This window comes from Pteropus alecto, unplaced genomic scaffold (assembly GCF_000325575.1).
Source record: "Pteropus alecto unplaced genomic scaffold, ASM32557v1 scaffold109, whole genome shotgun sequence".
Taxonomy (NCBI): Eukaryota; Metazoa; Chordata; class Mammalia; order Chiroptera; family Pteropodidae; genus Pteropus; species Pteropus alecto.
In genome coordinates this window covers 8,042,164-8,063,325 of record NW_006494608.1, presented here as the reverse complement: position 1 = coordinate 8,063,325, position 21,162 = coordinate 8,042,164, and the positions used below count along the sequence as shown (strand labels likewise).

The 21,162-nt window shown below is 42.0% G+C and overlaps 1 protein-coding gene and 1 pseudogene across 1 annotated transcript in view; both read left to right on the top strand.

The window, feature by feature from the left end:
* Positions 1-7,653: 7,653 nt before the first annotated feature.
* On the top strand, positions 7,654-7,904 carry LOC102886057 (annotated as a pseudogene).
* Positions 7,905-12,502: 4,598 nt separating this feature from the next.
* CDHR3 (cadherin related family member 3) overlaps positions 12,503-21,162 on the top strand; it is a 60,810-nt gene continuing 52,150 nt past the window's right edge. Inside the window, exon 1 of the mRNA XM_025041932.1 lies at positions 12,503-12,545. Within this exon, the coding sequence (XP_024897700.1) occupies positions 12,503-12,545 (43 nt within the window). The remainder of the gene's footprint in view (positions 12,546-21,162) is intronic.

Below are 21,162 nucleotides of genomic sequence, written 5' to 3'. Positions count from 1 at the left end.
GCAGCTACCCCCACTTCTCAGGTCCTGTCCTTTTAATTAACAACCTGTCACTGTATTTCAGTGTTTCTGTTGAGGCATACCAACTGAGCCATGATGAGTCAAAACACATCACTTGACAGAGAAACAACATTTGCTGAACTTCTTATACAAATGGGTTGGTCAAATGAACTGTTTCATGTGGATTAAAATTGAACAGAGGTGAGCTTATGTGAAAGGCCGGGGATCAAGGTGTGCAAAGGGTAAGAATGGCAAGGGATGAGGTTAGCAAGGCAGAGTTATAGGACCAAAAGTTGATGGCTGGGCACTTATTTTAAATCACCTGTTTTATGCCTCCTAGCTTCTACCTGACAGATGTAGATTTTTTTGCATAGATCCATTCATATGTTCAATCAACATTTAATGATTAACTTCTAACATATGCCCAGTATGTTTCCATACACTAGGGATACAGCAATGAGCAAGATATCTGCCCTAATAATGCTTACATACTGGTAGAGGAGAAAAACAAAAACAAATATACAAATTGTTGAGTATAATTCAGGCTTGATAAGTGCCAATAAGAAGAATAAAGCAGGATTTGGACATAGCAATAGATGATGGCGTATGTGTTTGAGAGAGAGAGAGAGTGTGTGTTTTCGTTGGATAATTTAGTTAGATTCATCAAGGAAGTCTGCTTGGAAGGGAATGGCATTTGAACAGACAGACCTGAATGAAATAAGGGATTGAGTCATGGGAGTGTCCCTGAGCTAAAATAAAACCACATGTCACCATTATTATGAACTGACCTAAGTCAATTTGGTCACAATGTACAGCTCTTAGGTTCTTGGTAGTTGATGATAGCTATTGAAAGAAAATTGAGGTAAATAAGGGCGAACTACTCTCCTACAGTTTTCTTTTCAGTTTGTGAAGAAAGGAAATCTTCTACCGAATTTGGTCATTCATATAGAAATTTATTAAGCACTTTTTTATTATCAGGTTCAAATAGTTTACACAAACTAGTAAGCTCATTGGAGACTCAGCACTCTGTCCTTTTAGGAGTCCTTACTGCTGCCTTGCTTGAGACGGTCACTTGAAGTAGAGACAACAATGTACCAGAGATGGGATTCTGTTACACTGAGACTCAGCAACAGGTGACCAGAGCGCTTCCTAACCTATGCAGAGACACTGGACTGTGCAAGATCAAGCCTCAGGGCCCATCTTTAAGGGTACCCATTTGTGATGGTTAATTTTATGTTTCAACTTGGCTAGGCTATGGTGCCCAGTTGCTCGGTCAAACACCAGTCTAGATGTTACTGTGAAGGCATGTCTTACATGTGATTAACACTTAAATTAGTAAACTTTGAGTAAAACAGTTTACCTCCGTAATGTGGGTGGGCCTCATCCAATCAGTTGAAGGCCTTAAGAGCAAAGACTAAGATATCCAACCCAAAGAGAAAGAAATTCTGACTCCAGATTGCAACATAGAGATTCTGCCTGAGTTTCTAGCCTTTAGACTCATCAGTTGACTCAAGAGTTGCAAGAATAACTTACTCAAATTACCAGTCAGCCAACATGCCTTTTGGCTTTGAGACTTGCTAACCCCACAATCATGTGAGCCAATATCTTAAGATAAATCTCAATCTCTCTCTCTCTCTTTCTCTCCCCCCACTCCTCCACCCCTTCTTTCCTCTTGGTTCTGTTTCTCTGGAAAACACTGACTCATACAGATTTTGGTACCAGGAAGTGAGGAGTAACCGTTACAAATACCTAAAAATGTGAAAGTGGTTTTGGAATTGGGTAAGAGTAGGGGCTAATAAATTTGAAGTACATGGTAGAAAAAGCCTAGATTGCTTTGAAGAGGTTGTTGGTAGAAATATGAATGCTAAAAGAGATTCTAGTGAGAGCTCAGAAAGAACTGTAGAGAAAGTCTCTATTGTCTTAGAGAACTCATATATTAACATAAACAGAATGATGCTAGAAATAATGAGTGTTAATGGTGCTTCCTGTGAGGCCTCAGAATCTGGGATTCAGACAGGCATGGAGGCAAGACGATGTGAAGAGACACAGGGAGAAGAGAGCCACCTATAAGTAAAGGAGAGAGGCCTAGAACAGACCCTCCCTCACAGCCCTCGGAAGGAACCAACTGTGCCAATATCTTGATCTTAGATTTCTACTTCTAGCCTCCAGAATTGTGACAGTAAGTATCTGTTGTGGAAGCCACCTGGTCTGTGGTGCTTTGTTATGGCAGCCCCATCGTGCAAATACGGTGCTGTAAGCCTCAATGATTTCCTGCACCCTATTTGTCACCCATCAAATTCTCTGGGAGCAGGTGCTGGGATAATATTTGGGATGCAAAATGTTTATTAGGGATTAAACCCTGTAAAAAGAAGGGGAAGGAACAATCATCAGAAACAAATGCAAATGACATGAAATCAATTAACATATATGGCCAGCTAGTTCTGCTCTAAAAAAAGCTTGAAATAATTGAATATCAGAAAAAGTATAGATAATTTTTAAACTTCATTTATACTTATTACACTTATTTCCCCTTACTAGTTTGTAGAATATGATGTAATTAGGGGTTTATCTATTTCCATATTGATGGAGCTTTATAATCTACAACTTGAAGGGGATTTTTAATGCTAACAATATATTATGAATGTTAATAAAATAATAATATTCAGAAAAATTTAAGTTCAATAAAATTTAAGGTAAATTTTTTTTAAAGGAGCGAGAAAGAATCAGGGAAAAGCTGAATGATAATGCACGTTCAAGGAGGCCTCAGCCAACCCGACGCTGCGCACCAGATTGAATACTGCCCATCGGGGTTGCCTTGCATTAAGTCAGAATGCCTGGGATTTTATTTCCACCTGGCTCAGTCAATGGATAAGGCTTGTCTCAAGAAGGATGGCCACAGGCAAGGAGGCTCTGTAATAGAAACCAACGCTGAAGGAGTGGGCAGGTGAAGGTGTTTGCTGTCCACACTCCCCATGGCCGATGGGCGAGCCCTTCCTGGGGAAACCTGGCCACGCATCTCCTGTCTATCCCACTGTTCATGGAACAAACAGTGAAGAATGGTACGTGGCTAAAATGTTTTAGCCAAGCTACCTATCTTGAATACCTTTATTTCACCACGAAGAGTTCATTTCTAATATACATCATACTTATTAACAATGAACTAATTTCAACAATAAAAATCTATTTCTGACATTCACAATGCTAATTAACAAAGCCTTAGGTATTCAGTGAGACTTCGATCACCAAAGCTCTTAAGGTAGCTGCCTCTGGAGTGTGGCTTTTCTGCTAAAATACTAGCTGACTACCCTGGAGGAGAATTTTCCATTAGAGCAACTGACGGCCCTTAGTGTAAAAGCTAAAGCTTAAACAAATGAGCATATACGTAATATGACCAACGCTATCGTGCTGAAGTATTTTAAAATAAATCACAGACATCCCAACAACTCTCACTTAGATATGCTTGTCTTTGAGGTCTTTGACACCTGTTCTCTTACCCGGTCCAATCAGACTGTCTTAGAGATCATTTGGTTGCAAAAACAGGCACCTACTAGAACTAGTTGGAGTTTAATGGGGTACCGTCAGGATACAAAGATTCAACAGGCAACTCCCAGACACTGAGATTAACAATGAAGGCTTTTCAGACCACTCAGAATGGAGCTAGGTGTTGGGATTGCAAGCTTTTCTGGCCTCTCATGGGCCTCAGACTCTTCTCCTTTATACTTTTCTCTGTGTGTCTGCTCCTGTCTCCCGCTTCCTTCTGCCTTTCCACTTACTCATTGGCACACTTCCCCAGTTTAAGTCTACATAACTACCATCATTTGACCATTGCCATGTCTCTTCAGTCAATGTCTTGAGAGAGAAAAAAAGAAGAGGAGGAAATATAACTAGCATATGGCCTGCCTATGGCCTGGGATCCTTTGAGTTATTCGAGCATTGTGATCCAGTTGTCTGTGGCCAGGGATGTGGTGTGAGCAGGGTAAATGAGACTCCTCCCCCTAGGCACTGTGGGAGAACAAATTCCCCAAGAGGAGGGTGAAGATGGGAAGGCTCTGACCAGCGCTCTCTGGCATAGCCACTCCAATCCACGTACTGGTAGTGCAATATCTTGTCAGAAAATTCCCTCACATGCACACTTGTGTGTGTGTGCATATGTGTGCATGCACGTACACATGTGCACACCATGTGTAGTCAGTTAAGCCAATCGAAGAGTTATTGCCATGTGCTCAAATTATAATATTTAAATATGCACCTAATATGTCTTTCTTGATTCTGTTTATGGAAATGTCTTCTCATTATCTTTCTCTGAAACCTTACCTGCTATGGATACCACGTTCTCGGTTGTAACCCGAAGAGATCTGAATTGACCCTTCCTCAGAGATGGCTACTTCTACCAGCTCTGGGTGTCACAATGGCTAGAATGGTGCAGTTTCTTCCTCACAGACTACACATTTTCAAAGTCTGTGGTCAAATAGCTCATGGCCAACCCTATTCTAGAGTAGACTCTCCAAGGAAACTCTGGCCTCTACCTAAGCTCTAACAACCAGACCTCAGTATAAGCCATCAACCCAGGGATTTGATCATGAAAGCAGAGCTGTTTTCTAGCCTGGGTACATAGAAACCTCAGATTGTTCTTGATGTTTTTCTTCATGCTTATTTGCATCATTTAGAATTTCTCAGGGACACTAGTGTGTCAACTAACCTTATCAGCCAGGCATCCTTAAGCAGGCATAGCAATGACACTAGGAGAACCCTGTGTTCAGCTTGCTGGAACTGCTTACTTCTGCCTAGGGCAGAGATAAGGCAGCCCTCGACCAGGATTGCAGGCTCCTTCATTCCCCATGTCCTTTCCCCCTGGCCTCATACAGGGGCAGAGCCTTTATCTCCAGTCAGAGGAAATACAGAAAAGTGGAAACATCTCAGGCAGAAAGGACCCTGTCAAATTGGAGGCCTCAGAAATACCTATAAAGAAAAGTCATGTGGTTCCTTCCCAGACCCTCTTTGTTAGGGGTAGGAATAGGAGAGACCTGAGTAAAAACCTGTATTTACCTGTTTCCCCTCCCCCTTCTTTCTTAAGTTCATATGACTAGAGAATTCATTGACTTCCATAAGTAATTAGATAAGTATTTGCTAACATATTTTCCCCTGAAGTCTTTTGGATAGGTGTCTAAAACTGAGGCAATGAATAAATTTTTTTTTCTTCTTTTCAGTTTTACTTCAACCTGGCTACCCTGGCAAGTATTCTCAAGTGCCAAGCGGTCCAGACCTGTGTGGTTAGACCAGTAGTATTGGCCCTTGCCCCATGGCCCAAGAGACTTCCACCTGCGGTAGGGCAGGGCCATGGGGCTCTCGAGCTTCTGCTCCTTGCTGCTGCCTGATGTCTGTCTAGGTTTGTGGGTGATTCTACACACCAACTTTTCCATAGAATCCCTCACTTGCAAATGGCTCTCAGATCAGCCATTAGGGGTCCCCTCGCTGCAGAGCCTCTGGTCTGTCAGGCTTGGTCATCTGCCTTCACAGCCCCCATTCCCAGGCCTTTGCCTAGGGATCCTTAGGGGTTAGAGATCTACCAAACAAAGCCCACAAAGCATTTGTTCATCCTGTCCCTTTTTATCAGTCTATCTGGATGATTCATTGGCAAGTGCCGATGACCCATTAGCGTGATCCCTGAGCTTAAAACACCAGAAAGCCTGCTTCTCTCTGAGAGCTGAGAATACCCAGACTCCAGAAACCCCTTCAATTACTTCCTGAGAAACAACTCCTCCCTGCCCTACCTGCTCAGTGATTGACAGTGGGTCTTCTTGTTATAGCAGTAAACAATAAACAAAGGAAAGAACAAGTCAAAAACAAACCAGATTTAATTTTCAGTTTTGTAGGTTCTTTCCCTTTACCCCTCCTGCACACAAACATTGTTTCTAGCTACTTTTCTTTCCAATGGATACAGGAGTAGGAATATGAGAAAAGAGGTGGTAGGAGAGAGGACAGCATTCTATTTAAAAGGACACATGTATAGACATATGTATGCGGGTGTTCTGTATGAGCCAATAATCGAGACAGAGGCACTACCAGTGTAGTGATCTGGAATCCAGACTCTGGAGCCCAATTGCGTGGGTCTGAGTCCTGGCTCTATCACTAACCGTGGGCTAGTTATCGAACTTCTCTATGGCTTGGTTTCCCCATCTAGTAAAATGGGGGATAATATTAGTACAACTGTCTCATAGCATTGTGACTAAATAAGTTAACACATATTAAACATGTAGAAAAGAGTCTGGCATTTAGAAGGACTGGATAAAATGATTGCTATATTATTATTGATTTCCGTGATATAATATTTCTTTTTCTGTCACTATAAACTTGATTATCACAGCTTGTAAGTGGGGGGCAAGTCTAATTTATAATTTATTTGTAATGAATACATAGTTTCTTCCAAAAAAAGGTTTAAAGTGGTTGAACAATGACAGTAACTGGAGAATTCATCAATGAGGTTCTTGTTTGTAGTCTTTTCGTAAAGGATAATAATTTTTAACTAGAGGGAAACACTGCCTTTTTGATTGTTTGTTTATGATGGTGGTACAGTAAAAAGCCCCCAATCCTTAAATAACGGATCTCGATAAAATAATAGGAATGATGTAGTGCTCAGTAACTCTTGTTGGAATGCAGGAATACTGTTTTTGAGCAGCTATGATGTGCCAGGACTAGATATTTTACACAGGTGATCCCTTTCATTCTCACAATCAGCTTAGTAATGGAGAAGGCACTGTTTTTCCCACTTTGCAGAAGAGGAAGCAAAGTCAGGGGTTTAAGTGACCTGCCCAGTTCACAAAGAAGGTAAATTGGAGAGTGGGGTTCAAGGTTAAGTCCAAGGCCAAAGGCTTACTGCTCTGCCCTCACCCACCTTCTGATTGGGCAAGACACTTAACTTCTCCAGATTCTACAGAGGGAAAATGAAAGGAACTGGTATCTCCTGCCTCTTGACATCTGGATGAGAAAGGACAGGCCCCTTGTCGAGGTGCCTACCATTTTAATCTTGCGGAATTCATATCCATTTTTGACATGCAAAGAGGCTGTAAACAATGCGCCTGACCTTAATTCAAACTCTAAGTAATTACGTTTCACAAAGAATGTAAACAGGGCTTTAATTGATTCATATGCTTGCAATTGGTGGTTCATTTATTACTGTCATCTCCATAATAGCCTCTTTCTGGGATCTGGGGACTGGGTTGCCACTGATTTGAGCTCAGGTCCAACATTTCTTAGTTGATTCATTCATTTTTTTAACAAGTTAATGGTGCTGTGATCTTTTCTGGGCTACAATCATGAACAAAGCAGACATGGCCCTGCTTCATGGTGCTCACAGTCGGATGGGCTGTAAAATGACCACAGAAAGAAATACACAGTGAAAACTGTGGTAAGAATCATGGGGAAAGGAACAAAAGTGCTTGGAGGGAGAATGATTAGGAACGGGAGGTCAAGGAAGGGACGCTTTGAAGAAGAACATTTAATTGAAGATGTGCAAGTTGAAAAGGAGCCAGTCAGAGGAAAGTGGAGTGTGTTTTCTTTATATATAAAGTAACATACACGTATTAGTCATTTACTGCGGCTGCTGCTCTCCTCCCACTATTGTTAACAATGTTTTTAGGGTACAAGACAGAGACCAAGATGGCAGTGAGAATTGCTGCCTTTCTCAATAATGCCTGGGCCAAGGAGCCAGTGTTGGTCGTGTCTTTCATCATCGAGGGCCCAGATATAATTATGCCCCACTCAGCCCTTACACCAATCATGCCACTATGATCAACCAGGCCACGCCCTACAAACTACACAGTGCCCTCCGGGATGATGGGAATGTGCCCATGTGCCAGCCACTCCAGGACCCCCAATACCCAAGTTTGGAGTGGCTAAAGAGACTATGAGCATCTCTGTTGACAGAGAGGAGACTCTTCCCCTTGGAGCCCCCAATAAAAGTGTGAAAACCAACCCCAGAAAAAAAATGATCTAGAAGAGTTACTGTATGATCCAGCAACACTTCTAGGTATTTACCCAAGAACATAAAAACATGTTCATGAAAAAACTTGCATAGCGATGTTCACAGCAGTATTATTCAGAATAGCCAAAAAGTAGGAAAAAACCCAAATGTCCATTATTGATGAATGAACGAATTAAATGTGGGATATCCATACAATATCTTTATTTGGCAATAAAAATAAATGAATTACTCACTCATGCTACAATGGATGAACCATGAAAACATTATGCTAAATGAAAGAAGTGTCAAAAAGACCACATATTGTATAATTCAACTTATATGAAATGTCCAATATAGAGAAATCTAGAGAGACAGAAAGTAGATTAGTCGTTGCCAGGGGCTGTGGGAGGGAGTTGGAGGGACATGGGACTGTTAAGGGATGTAGGGTGATGAAAATGTTCTAAAATTGATTATGGCGACAGTTGCACAATTCTGAATACACTAAAAAAAATCCTCACTGAACTGTAAACTTTAAGTAGGTGCATTGTATAGTATATGCATTATATCTCAGTAAAGCCGTTATTAAAAGTAAGAATAATCTGGAGTTTTTTTGAGGCTTGAACTGAGCTCAGGCCCATGCTCACCATCATCTTAGGCTCCCAGAGTTCTGTCCCCTGGAGTCATTCAGTGTCAACCCCTGGGGAAACCATGCTTATTCACTTATCCACCCCTGAAGCCAGGGAAGGAGCCCCGCCAGTGGATCCTGAGGGCTGAAAAATAGCAGAATATGTCACCCCAAAATACAACTGTAGGAGTTTAGACATGATACTCCAGAATATGATGCTTCAGTGTATTGATAATTTTGAGCTGAGGGCATTTATAAAACAGCAAATGCAAGGAGACACTTTCTCTGAATTCCTTCATCTGCCTAAAGACAGATCTCCCAAAAAGGAACCCAATTGTCCTAAATGCCCTGCCTGGGAATTTTATCAACCAAGGAAGATTGACCATTATCACAGGAAAGGAGATTATTAGTGGATATCACACCCAGACAAACGTTGTCACCATCTATCACACATCCCATCTATTCTTCTGAGGGCTCGTTCTCTTTCCTATTCCCTCCCCTTTCCCTATTAAGATGGCATTCAAGCCTCAATTCTAAGACCCAGGAGTTACTCATTTTCCCCTGGGTCTCTCCCGTGTTTACATGAGGTATGTGTGTTAATACACTTCTGTTTGTTTTTCACTTGTTAATCTGTCTCTTACTACAAGGGTCTCAGCTAAAAACCCGGAGGGTACAGGGCAGCTCCAGGGCCTTGGTGTCAGAGGGCCCCTCTCGTGATCCTCAGGGCTAGTCAGAGTGAGTGCTCCTGGGCTTCCAGAAGTGAGGGGGACTGTGGACCTTCTTTGTTTCCTTTCCCACAAGAGCTGAGGGGCTCTCACTGGAGGAGTGTTTGGAGGAGGGAGAGAATGGCACAGGGCACGGGTATATAAAGTAAATTTATTAATTCCACCATTTTTTGAGCACTAGCTATGCATCTGGTAGAGTGTTGCATGTGAAGCAATTGGGATACAAAGAAGTATAAGAGCTTCCCTGACCTGGAAAAGCTTGCTGAGCCTGGCTGAAGACAGACGCGTGAGAGAGCTGTGGGTGCGATGTTAACGCAGTGAGCCTGTGAGTACAGGCCCGCAAAGCAGACACAGAAAGAGCTCGTTTCTATTCCTACTAGACGCTCCGTGTCATCACATGGCTGCCATCGCTGTGAGTGTAGGCCTAGCTCTGTTCCTAAGGGGCGCCTGTGATGTAGGGCTGCTTGAATGCTGGAACCTAGGTACTGTGTCCTAGGGTTTGGGGTCCTGAAGCCTATAGTTCCAGTACTGTACAAATGGGAACCATAAACAGAGCTTCCTCACAGATATAAAGGTGACCAGGTTTGCTGGCCAGCCCTGCAATGCCCACGGACCTACTAAAGAAGCTGAACCTAATTGAATATTCACAGCAGCTCTTCTACTTCTCAAGTCCATAAAGTTTCAAGTACATAATAGATCATGTAAGAGTTTGTAGGCTGTGAACAACGCATCCACAGGAAAGTGTATTCCAAGTTCTAAGTCAACGAATGTTTAGAGCACAACTCCTTTGCTCATAAATTAGACACTTGCCGTAGCTGGATTTCAGGTAAGTCCCTTTAAATACTTTAAGGACCTGAATCGCTGCTGGGCCAGACACGATGTAGGAGAAGGCTCTCCAGGTCTTTTATGTAAAGCTGGTGAGGTGCCTTCCCTAGAGTTTCCAGCCCTGCCTTTGAGCCACCCCATTCATCTCACCTGGCTAGGCCCCCGGTAGAAACTAGGGTGCTAGAGGTCAGTAATAAGAGATCAAGGCATAGCTAGTGCCTCAGTGTCCTGTTCAGCCTCTGTGTGATTCTGGCCCAGCTGGGTCCTTGGTGCCGGGACCACGTGCTTTCAGAAAGAGATGGGTGCTGACAAATGGACAACGGAACATCATAATGGCAGAAACAACCTCTGGGCTGGAAACAGAAGCTGTAGGAGTGAAAGCCCACAACAAATTTCAGACTATGACCGTTAGGATCTCTGGACCAGGAAGGCGATGGAAGGGGAGACTCGCCCTACCCTGGTGAAACGGCAGCATGAAGAACACTGTGCAGTCGGGCTGAAAATTAAACAGATGTGAGTTTCTTTAATTCAAAGGCTTAATTATTCTGACGTTTTCCATAACTTAATCTGAGCCATCACTTCAGCTGTAATTATGCATAATGAAATGGATTATTTACAGTAACTAATATGACAGGAAAAACTGAGAGGTGAGAATTGGTAACTTGGCAACTGTTTATTCATCTGTTTTTTCACCCCGTGTTTATTGAGTACCTACTGTGTTTATTGAGTACCTACTGTGTTTCAGCCTTTGCCATGGTCCTATAGATATTGTATTAGGAAAAAAATAGTATTGCTAGAGCCCATATTATGGGTCAGGCTCTTTCACTTCATTATCTTATGTACTGCTTGCAATAATCCTCCATGGCAGGAATCGTTATCCCTGATTTATAGAAGCATAACTGAGATTCTGAAAGGTTAGGTAATTTGCCTAAGGTTACACAGCAAAACCTATGCTTTTTGCCATCTAACCTACCTCACACAGAAACCTACAGACTTAATCTTACTTCCTGGTTTCCTAAGAAAAGTATTGCTTGTTATTTTAGCAGGCAAGAGAGTGATCAAAATTGTGCTTTTGGGAAATTAACCTGACAGTTTTCTGTAGGATGCATCGGATGCTACTGAGACAGTCCAGGCCAGAGGCCAGGACCTTAGCCAGAGTGGTGACAGCAAAAGGCTGCAGGTGGCACTGTGGAGGCTAGAAGAGGTCTGCCAAGGGCTTGGATGCAATGGGAGGGGAAGGAAGGCAGCCTTACTGCCCAGGTTTGGGAAACAGGAGACACTGAGCCCCAGCTTGGCCACTGACTAGCAGCTTGACCTGGGACAAGTCACTAAAACCTCTCTAAGCCTTATTTCCCTTGTGCTCAGAAGGGTCTATAACCAGCTCACTTAGTCTCAATTCAGAGGCATATAAACTGAAATGGTTTTGTTTTTCCTCCAGTCATCGTTTTCAGCTGCCTCTGTTAAATCTCCCTCAATATCTTGTTTACTGGTCACTTTCGTGGTCCATCATAGTTTTTACGACTTCCATCTCAGAGTCGACTTAAGTCTTATTTCCTGACTTTCATTGCTGTCTCTCTCCAGGGCTCATACTGACTAAATGGCCAACGGTGGCTAAATGCTGGTTTGCTTGTGGGGGCACATCTGGTCTTTAGAGCTTCTGCGGGAACTTTCACTGCACATGGCCCTGATGGAGAGGATCTGGCTCTATGTCCCCAACCCCTGCCTGTCACTAACCTTGGGCTGTAGGGTTCCCCTTCCACCATGGGAAGTTCTCAGGTGAAAGGAGCAGGACAGAGGGTCCAAGTCCAGCTTCCTTCCACTGTATCCACTACTGTTCTTACTGTACCACGTCAAGGCAGACTGCTCCACCACCATCTGTGCTGCCATTGCTTTTTCTATGAATGGAGGCTGGACCCAAGCCCAGCTGAGTCACTCACCAGGCCTTGTAGCCTGGCACCGGGCTGCATGAGACATGAAAGCACCATTTGGCACAGCACCTGCCTCTGAGGGATGGGCCACATCACTGCCCAGTGGGCAGAAGCCTCACTCCTCCAATAATACTCCTCCACAGACTTCTCTGAGGACTGGAGCGGCAGCAGCGATGGGTAGAGTCAAAGGGCAGTGTCTATCGCCACCTTGAGGAGGGGTCTGGCTCCATCTCTGAGTCTGACTCATCAATTCAGTCAGCAGAAAAATTCCCACTTCCCTACCTCTGCGTCCGAGAAAGACAAAATACCTGGTGACAGAGTGATTGAGATTATCATGGATGAATATGCTTATGTCCAGCTTTTACTATCATCTCTGTTCTTTCTTTGGTCTTTGCTTCTTTTGGGGGGCTCTCTGTCCTCATAATAGGTGTGAAATTTTAAGATGGACTCAGAGCTGACAGAGTACCATGTGGTCATGGAAGCAGGTAACCAAAGAACAAACAGTCCTGTGGTGTTTAAAGTCTCCCTTAGTTACCACCAAGCCTCTGTTTGATTTCTTGCATGGCAACAAAACTAGGAGGGCAAGATGAGTGGCATCTGAAATACACTTTTCTGAAATATACTTATAAAAGGTGGGATACAGCTCCTGGATAATTTGTTAGAAGAGTGCACAGAGGTCAACTCTCAATATGCAGGGAGCAGCCCTTTTCCTGGTTCTCCTGGGTGCCATGTCAGGTAGGAACCCCATTTTGTCATCTTGCTTGCCTTACTCAGTTTATATGATATCATTGTGTGATGAGGTCTCCAAAGAAGAAATTGCCTCTGGGAAGCCTAGATCAACTGTGGGCTTATCGTCATGATGAATGAGATGATGTAGCAACAGGGAGCTCTGGGAGGCTCGGGTAGGGGTAACCCAGAGAACAGGGGTGCCTAAAGAAGCCACAATCTAGCCCACGTTTGTACAGACTTTACTTTCTCTCTTGTGTTAAATGGCCTGAGCTGTAAGTCCTTCCAAGATACAAGGTTGGAAAAATAATTTTCCTAGCAGAGCTTTGTGCTGTAGGGGAGGAAAATTTTTCTACTCTCCTAGGTCCTTTTGGCTGGTCTATTAATTAAATCGACATAAGACAAATTAAGAATAGAAAAACAAATTTAATTATGTATGTATGGGGGCCCCATAAGAATACGAGACCTACAGGCAGTCAGGCAATTGAGCCTCACAATTAGAGGATACAGAGAGAATTTTGATCTCCAGGCCCTGCTGAGCTCCCCCAAAGCCCACCACACTTAGCCCATATTCTTTGCAGTTACCTTTGGTGATAGCTGTCTTCCTAGACCAGGACCTCTATCTAAATTCTTTAGGCAGTTAAAGGGGCAGTTAAAAAAAAAAGGAAACTATTCCTGAAGTTTTGGGGCCTTGATTATTTTTAGCCTACAGTAGTCTGCATGCCAAAGTGGAACATTCTGGGGAGAACTTGTTCTGAACCCCTTCGGTGTGTATGTCAAGTCAGTCTTTGTGGAGATTCTAGCCTTTCTCTGGAGACTTTTGGGGGCAACCTGAGGCTGGCGAGTCATCCTGTGGAAAAATGAGGTACTGAGGGGTGATTGTCTTAGTCTTGGGCAGAGAAAATGCCTTCTGGTGAGAGTCAAAAATCCGACCTACACTTCTTGCACTCCCTCTTCCTTATTTAAGAGCTTTGAGAATCTTGGATGATCTTTTTAATGTTGTCAGCTTGGATTATTGAAATTGAGGTTTTTAAATTAAATCTTATTTTTGAATAGGTAGTATATGAATAATGTATGGAATTCAATCATGTTAAATTTGCTGATTAATTTGGAGGTAATTTACATTTTTTATAAGTTATACTTCAGTAAAATACTTAGAAGAGTGTCTGGTACGTAGTAAATGCTTAGTCAACGTTAGTCATTATTGTATATGACACTGAGACTTCCTATCCAAGAACGAGGTTCCAAATACTTGTTCAAGTCTCCATTTGTTTTCCTCAGGAATATTTTAGAATTTCCTTTATAAAGGTCTTGCACATTCTGATTCTGTTTATTTCTAATTCTTTAACTTTCCCTTTTTTTTCCTGCATTTGTAAATGAAATCTTTTCTTCCCTTGTATTTTTAAATTGCTATCATAATGTATAAAAGTCTATAAATGAATGATCTTATTATTTGTAATGATTTTCAGTTGATTCTCATGCATTTTACAGGTTTGAAAATAATAAAAATTTGTACTTTTCCTCAACTATTTTTCTATCCTTGTTTCTTTCTCTTAATTAATTTCTGGGCCTGTACCTTTGGACTGTTATTAAACAATGGTAAGAATGTACATTCTTGTTTTGTTCCCCATTAAGCATGACACTACTTTTTGGTGTAAAATGTTTTATATATTAAGAAAATAGCTCCCCCACCCCAGCTTTATTGAAATATAATAGACAATCAGTTGCTTATATTTACATTATACAATTCAATGAGGTTTTTTTTTCAATTATAGTTGGCACACAATAACATACCAGTTTCAGTTGTATAGCATACTGATCAGAGATCCATGTAACTCACAAAGTGATCACCCCACTAAATCTAGTACCCGTCTTCCTCCTTACATATTTGTTACAACATTATTAACCATCTTTCCCACATTACACTCTACATCTCCATGTCTGTTCTGCAACTATTCATTTGTACCTCTTAATCTCTTTGCCTTTCTCCCTCCAATCCCCCTCCCATCTAATATCCACCTAAACAGTCTCTGTATCTATGAGTTTATTTCACTTTTGTTGTGTTGTTGATTTTGTTCTTTAGAGTCCACATGTATGTGAAATCATGTGATATTTGTCTTTCTTTATCCAACCTATTTCATTCAGCGCAATACCCTCTAGGTCCATCAAAGCAATATCTTTTTCCATCCCCTTCCTTTTAGTCTGTGTGTGTCTTTTTATCTGAAGGGATCTTATTTTCTTATCCATTCAGCCACTCAATCTTTTGGTTAGAGCACTTAATTCTTTTCCATTTGAGGTATTGTTGATAAGAATATAATAGTTATTACCATTCTTTATTCCTGTTTTGTCGACATGTTTTTTCTTCTTAAAGAAGTCCCTCCAACATTTCCTGTAATACTGGCGTGGTGGTGATAAATTCCCTTAGCTTATTGTCTCGGAAGCCCTTGATCTGTCCTTCAACTCTAAATGATAGATTTGCTGGTTAAAGTATTCTTGGTTGCAGACCCTGGGTTTTCATCACATTGAATATTTTGTGCCAGACCTATCTGTCCTGCATAGTTTCTTTTGAGAAATCAGCTGCCAGTCTTATGGGTGCTCTCTTGTAGGTAATTAACTGCTTTTCTCTTGCTGCTTTTAAGATTCTCTCTTCGTATTTAACCTTTGGCATTTTAATTATGATGTGTCTTGGTGTGGGCCCCTTTTGATTTCTGGTTTTTGGGACTCTCTGAGTTTCATGGGGTTGTATGTCTATTTCCTTTACCAGATTAGGTATGTTTTCCATCATTATTTCTTCAAATAGCTCTTCAATGTCTTTTTTTTTTCTTCCTAGTACCCCTATGACATGGATATTTTCACATTTAATAGTGTCCTATAGGTTCTCTAAATTATTGTTATAGTCTTGGCTTCTTTTTTCTTGCCATTCTGATTGATTGTCCTTGGCTTCCCCATCTTCTATGCTGGTGATTCGATTCTCTTCTTTATCCACTCTGTTTATTCCCTCTAATATACTCTTCATCTCAGATAATGTGTTCTTCGTTTCTGACTGGCTCCTTTTTATAATTTCCATTTCCATTTTTATTTTATTTATTTATTTATTTTTAATCTCTTTGTTGAAGTTCTCACTGAATTCACCTACACTTCCTGGAAGTTCATTGAGCATCTTTATAACCAGTGTTTTGAACTCTGCATCCATTAGATTGCTTGACTCCATTATTTCTTGTTCTCTGCTCTTTTCTCTCATATGGTTTCTGCTTCTTTGTCTTCCCATTTTGGCTGCCTTTTCATGTCTGTTTCTACGTGCTAAGCAAAGCTCCTAAGTATCTTGGTCTTATTAGTGTGGATTTGTGTAGTAGGTGTCCAATGGCACAGTCCTGAGAGGGGTTCAGTGACAGGCCAAACTTAGCCTCAGCCTGTGCCCCTCTGGGGCCACTTGTTAAGATTCAGCAAGCAATCCACAGATGCTGTGTTTATAGTTGCCTCAAGAGGTCATGCCAGAAACCAAGGCCAGCTGCCACCAGTCTGTCTTGGCGCTGCTCTGCAAGGAGCACCTGACTTGCTGAGGATACACCTGGATATGGCTTGGATGGAGCCACGAGTTGGGGCAGGCGTAGTTTCAGGGAATCCTCTGGGTGGAGTGACCTCTGTTATCCAGTTTGATGATGTCTCAGCTATAATGGCACTGAATCTGCATGCTGGGAGGGGGAAGGGCTCAACAGAGGAACAATGGATACCTTCGGCACTTCTATACAGAAAGAGTCTCGCCTCGGCCCTCACTGCAACAACTCAGTGTCCCCCTGTAAGTCCTGCCACTGGTGCTCAGAGCGAGCAGGTCCGTCACCACAAAAGTCCAGTCATGGATACGGCCCCTTTAAGAGATGTCTGCAGCTGCCGGCTGCCACTGCTATGGCCTCTGTCCCACTCAGCTGCTCTGGACCAGGCAGCCTCGCGTCATCTCTCTGACCTACCTCCTCCCATTGCAGGGTTTGCAGGGTGATTTCTTGGATTTCTCCCTAATTGTTGGGCTTGTTCATCTAGATCCAAGGTGATTTTCCTTGCTGTTTGCTCTTTTTGTCACAACTTTGATTTGGTCGCTAGAGGGATGAACAGAGCCTCTCCCACCTAAGCCAATTTTTCTCTCTCAAGAAAATAGCTTTTTAAAAAAATAATGGAGAATGCAGAATACAAAATCTTGTTTTAATTTTTAAATTTTTTAATTTTTTCAATTACAGTTGACATTCAATATAATTTTATATTAGTTATAGGCGTATGGCATAGTGATTAGACATTTATATAAGCTTTTATTTTTATTTAGGGTATTTATCTCTAAATCAAAATGGATTTTTAAATCAAATTCTTTTTCAGGATCTATAGAAATAACAATTTGATTTTCCCCTTGATCTGCTAATAAGATAAATAACTGAGTTTCTTAATATTGAACACTCTTTAATCTTAGGCTTTTAGACTCAGCAGAGAGTGGGAGGAAGCTAGGCCTTGAGCAGATGAACTGAAGTAAACATTTGAGGTTTTTCCCAGAAATATAGGCTTTTATAGCCATAATCATTTGAGATAAGAGGTGACGTTTATTGCCATTGGGGGAAGAGTGAGGTTAGAAAAACCCAATGTCTCATACTAAACACTATCATTTAGAACTTTATCATCAGATGTGTGAAAGGAACTAATCACAAAGGTTTGCAAGAAATATTTGAGATTTCTTATAAAAACCACATTCAAATCTCTCCCTCTCCAAATGACCATGATTAGACCATGGTCATTTGTAGCTTTTGCTCCAACAGGTCAAATCCTGGTTTTTTGGAAGGTCTGCTGTGATACAAACTGTTTCTTATCTTTTTTTCAAGTCTAAGAACCTGACCCTTCCCATCACTCTCAAATATCAGGGTCACAGAGGGTTGGACAAGGGGGACAGTCATACCAGTACCTGCATTCAAGGTATGAGAAGCAGGCATCACCATAATAATTTGAAACAAAATAACAAGCTCCAGTATCCTATCATTTGGTCTAACTCCTATGTATCTTCCAGGGCCCCACTCAAGCCCCACCTTCCTCATGGAGGCTTCCCAGATTGCCCTAGCTCTTAGTAGGCACTCTTCCAGCTGCACGCTGGTACTCCTCTTGCCTGCACATGGTATGCATGCCAATGGTTTAATAAGTGCCTAACACAGAACAACTGCTCAGTGGAAGGTGGCATTAGTTACTTTACGGTAATTCATCTGGTATGTGTCTGTCCTGTCTCCTCAACTGGAATGTCAGCCCTGCAATAACAGGTTTCATATCTCTTATTGCTCTGTGGTCCCTGAGTGCCACATGCTTACAGGATATCCAATAAATGTTTTTGTTTATCATCATCTCTTTTGGGGTCTTCTTTTTTTCGCTTTTACTGATACTCCTTAAATGCAGAAATTTAGATCTTCTGCCTGCTTAATAGTGTCATGTTAATTAGCTTCTGTCCTTTCTACCTCCTATTAAGGTGAGAGAAATGAAACAGTTTCTCTTTGAGACACTATAGTGTCTCAAAGACACTATAGGCCCTGCAAGAACATAAACTACACAAAACTCTCAACTGGACCTGTGGAAAGAGTTGAGACAAAACAATCTTCTGATTCTATCAGTACCAAAGGACCATGTGCCATTCCCAGAAGATAGAGGACTTAGCAAAGCCCCTTTGGTATGTTTAAATAAACTGTACACTGAAGTTGTCTACATTTTGAGAAAGCTTCCAGGGAACTAGCTTTTTCAGGGAATTCCAGGGAATTACTCTTATGGAAATGAAAAATACCAAAGTGTTTAATGAAAGAAGGGGTCCATGGTAGCTGGAAGATCTGCATGAATATGAAAAAGGTACTAGGCCCATTGACCTGAGTTTTGTCCACTGAGCCCCAGGCATGGGTCCTGGGAGTTTGGGAGTGGTTTGTACCAGCCTGTAAGCATTGCTCATTAATAACAGTGAGATTAATGATTTGCACTTGATCTGGGCGAGACCCTTGGAGCGCTCTGTTGTGGAAGCTGGCTATGTAACAAGATGGCATCTACATGACCAGCAAAATATAAACATTTCCAGCAGACTCTATTTTGGGCTCCCTGGTTCCAAGATATTAGTGGGTATATTAGTGGCTCCTGATCTGGGCAAGAGCATTTTGTCATGGCCCTTAGGAAAAAGAGTACAGCAGGAGCTGGCCCCTGGCCGCTCCAGTCCTCATGTTGTGAGGCAGCTTTCAATTATGAGGCATATCTTTAATGTTGTTGCTATGCTGCCTTTTCTGTAATAAACTGTAGATTTATAAGCATTCTTTTTGGGGTCCTGTGAGTCTTCTTTAGCAATTGAACCCTGTTTAATGGCCACTGTTAGTATAGTCTCACAGTCCTGAGAGATAGGGTTGACAAAGGGCCCCAGAGAAGTTAGGGGACTAGCCCAAAGTCCCAAGTCAAGTAGAAGCAAGGCTCAAACTTGAAGTTGCTCTTTTCACACTTTCCTCTGATTTCTTTCACTACCTTTTTGATTAGTTACTAGAGAATGAAGAGGTATTTATTGTCAGTCTCAGGTGAATACTGACCTGTGTACAGAAAACAGCTGTAAGTGAGAGCAGCTGCATCCCAGAGGGAGCGATGACATCAGCCCACATTCCCTAAACTACATCATTACCTTTAGTGTCCAAGGCCCAGTGTTGGCAGCTTCTTCCTCTATAACTGAAGCTGCAGAGGCCTTAATTATTCTAACACGCACTCCAGGAAAAGGCTTCGTTGGTCCATTTCTGGCAAAACAGTGATTTTCCTCATTTTAACAAGCGAGGCCATCATCAATCCAGATCTTAACCACAAGTGAGATATTTCAGTGGGCTCAGCGACTGACAATAAATCTTTGGCGTGCTTTTTCTTCTTCAAAGTGTATGCTTCAAGCAATTTTAATTTGATTCTTAATTAAGATGCATGTGTAAGTCAAATTTCATTAAGGCCTCTTTCTTGTTCTACAGCATTCAGACCACCAAAGACAGTTTGGATGACCAGCCTTGGAAGGCAAGCGCATGGTATCTTAGAGAGAGCCAGTCCCTGACTCTTAACATTCACCCTACCACTGATTAGTTGGATGCCTTTGGACACACCCTTTAAACTTATTTGCATAATGAATAGGTTAAACATTTTGTGACTTTTTTGTCTTATTAATGCTCTATTTTTAAGGTGAGGAACCTAGCCACTGATTATTATTATTATTATTATTGCTATTACAACTGCTGCTACTATTTTTTTTTTAAGTAGCAAGGAAGTTGGAGAACCTGGGTATTGAATTAAGAGTCAAGAGAGCCCAGCTTAGCTACCTTTCCCCAGAGTGTCTACTATAATTTTAGAATTCAGTTGCATGACCCTGACACACATGAACATCTTCAGCAAGAATGCCAGCATATCCAAGGTCACAGTCCAGCTTTATCAATTCGTGGAAGAGACAGTTTCCAACACAAATTGTTTGAGGGGCACTGGATAGAGATATCCTTCTCTCTCCAAAACATCTTCTGCACTGCCTGAGAAATATGACCATTCAAGGAAGACTATGAAAAGTTCTGTCAATGTAAGGAGAAAGCATGGAGCCATGCAGAGTCCTGTTCTTGAAGTTAGATGCTTGGGCTGGAAGGCTGGTTCTTTTGTGAAATTAGTCTCTCAAATACAGGGCTTACTGAAATTATAATTAATGTAAGAAGCTCAATGGATACACTCCCAGCAAAGCAAACTAGGAGCTGTCAGCTAGGAATATTAGGGGGGCACAGTTTCCTCAGCTTCCCCAGTTCCCCAAAGGAGACACGCTGAGGTGGTGGCTACAGCAATCTGCCTGTTTAGAGTGAGGCAGTGGAAAGCCCTGAGTAGAACTTCCCAAGCCTCTCGAACCCGAGCCCACATTGAGCTAATATTTCAGCACGATTCTTTATGTTTTTCCAAAAGCAGCCTTTTATAGATCTCATCACCCAAATCTAATATCTGGGTTGAGGGGCCACTTTCTTACTAGCCCCCAGAGCCATCTTGCTCCACTTACTGAGTATGTAATCTCAGGAGTGTGAAATGGCTATGGCAATACTTACGTTGTGCTGAGAGTGGATGAGATTAGGCAGTAAAGTAGCTAGCACAACGCCTGGTGAGTAGGTGCTTAGTAAACACAAGTGGTTACTGGTGTTAGTTTATTCATTTGGGCTGGGCACCACCTTACTCCAAGGAATTCTTGAGAAAAACCTAGTGAGCTATATCTTTGCTTAGATATGAGCAGAGGCTTCCTTCCTTCTTGGCTACAGGGGGCACAAGTCCTGGGGGTGGGTGGGAGGGGGCGGAGAAATTGACAAATTGCCAATCTTTCATTTTGCTTATGACTATCCTTGTCCT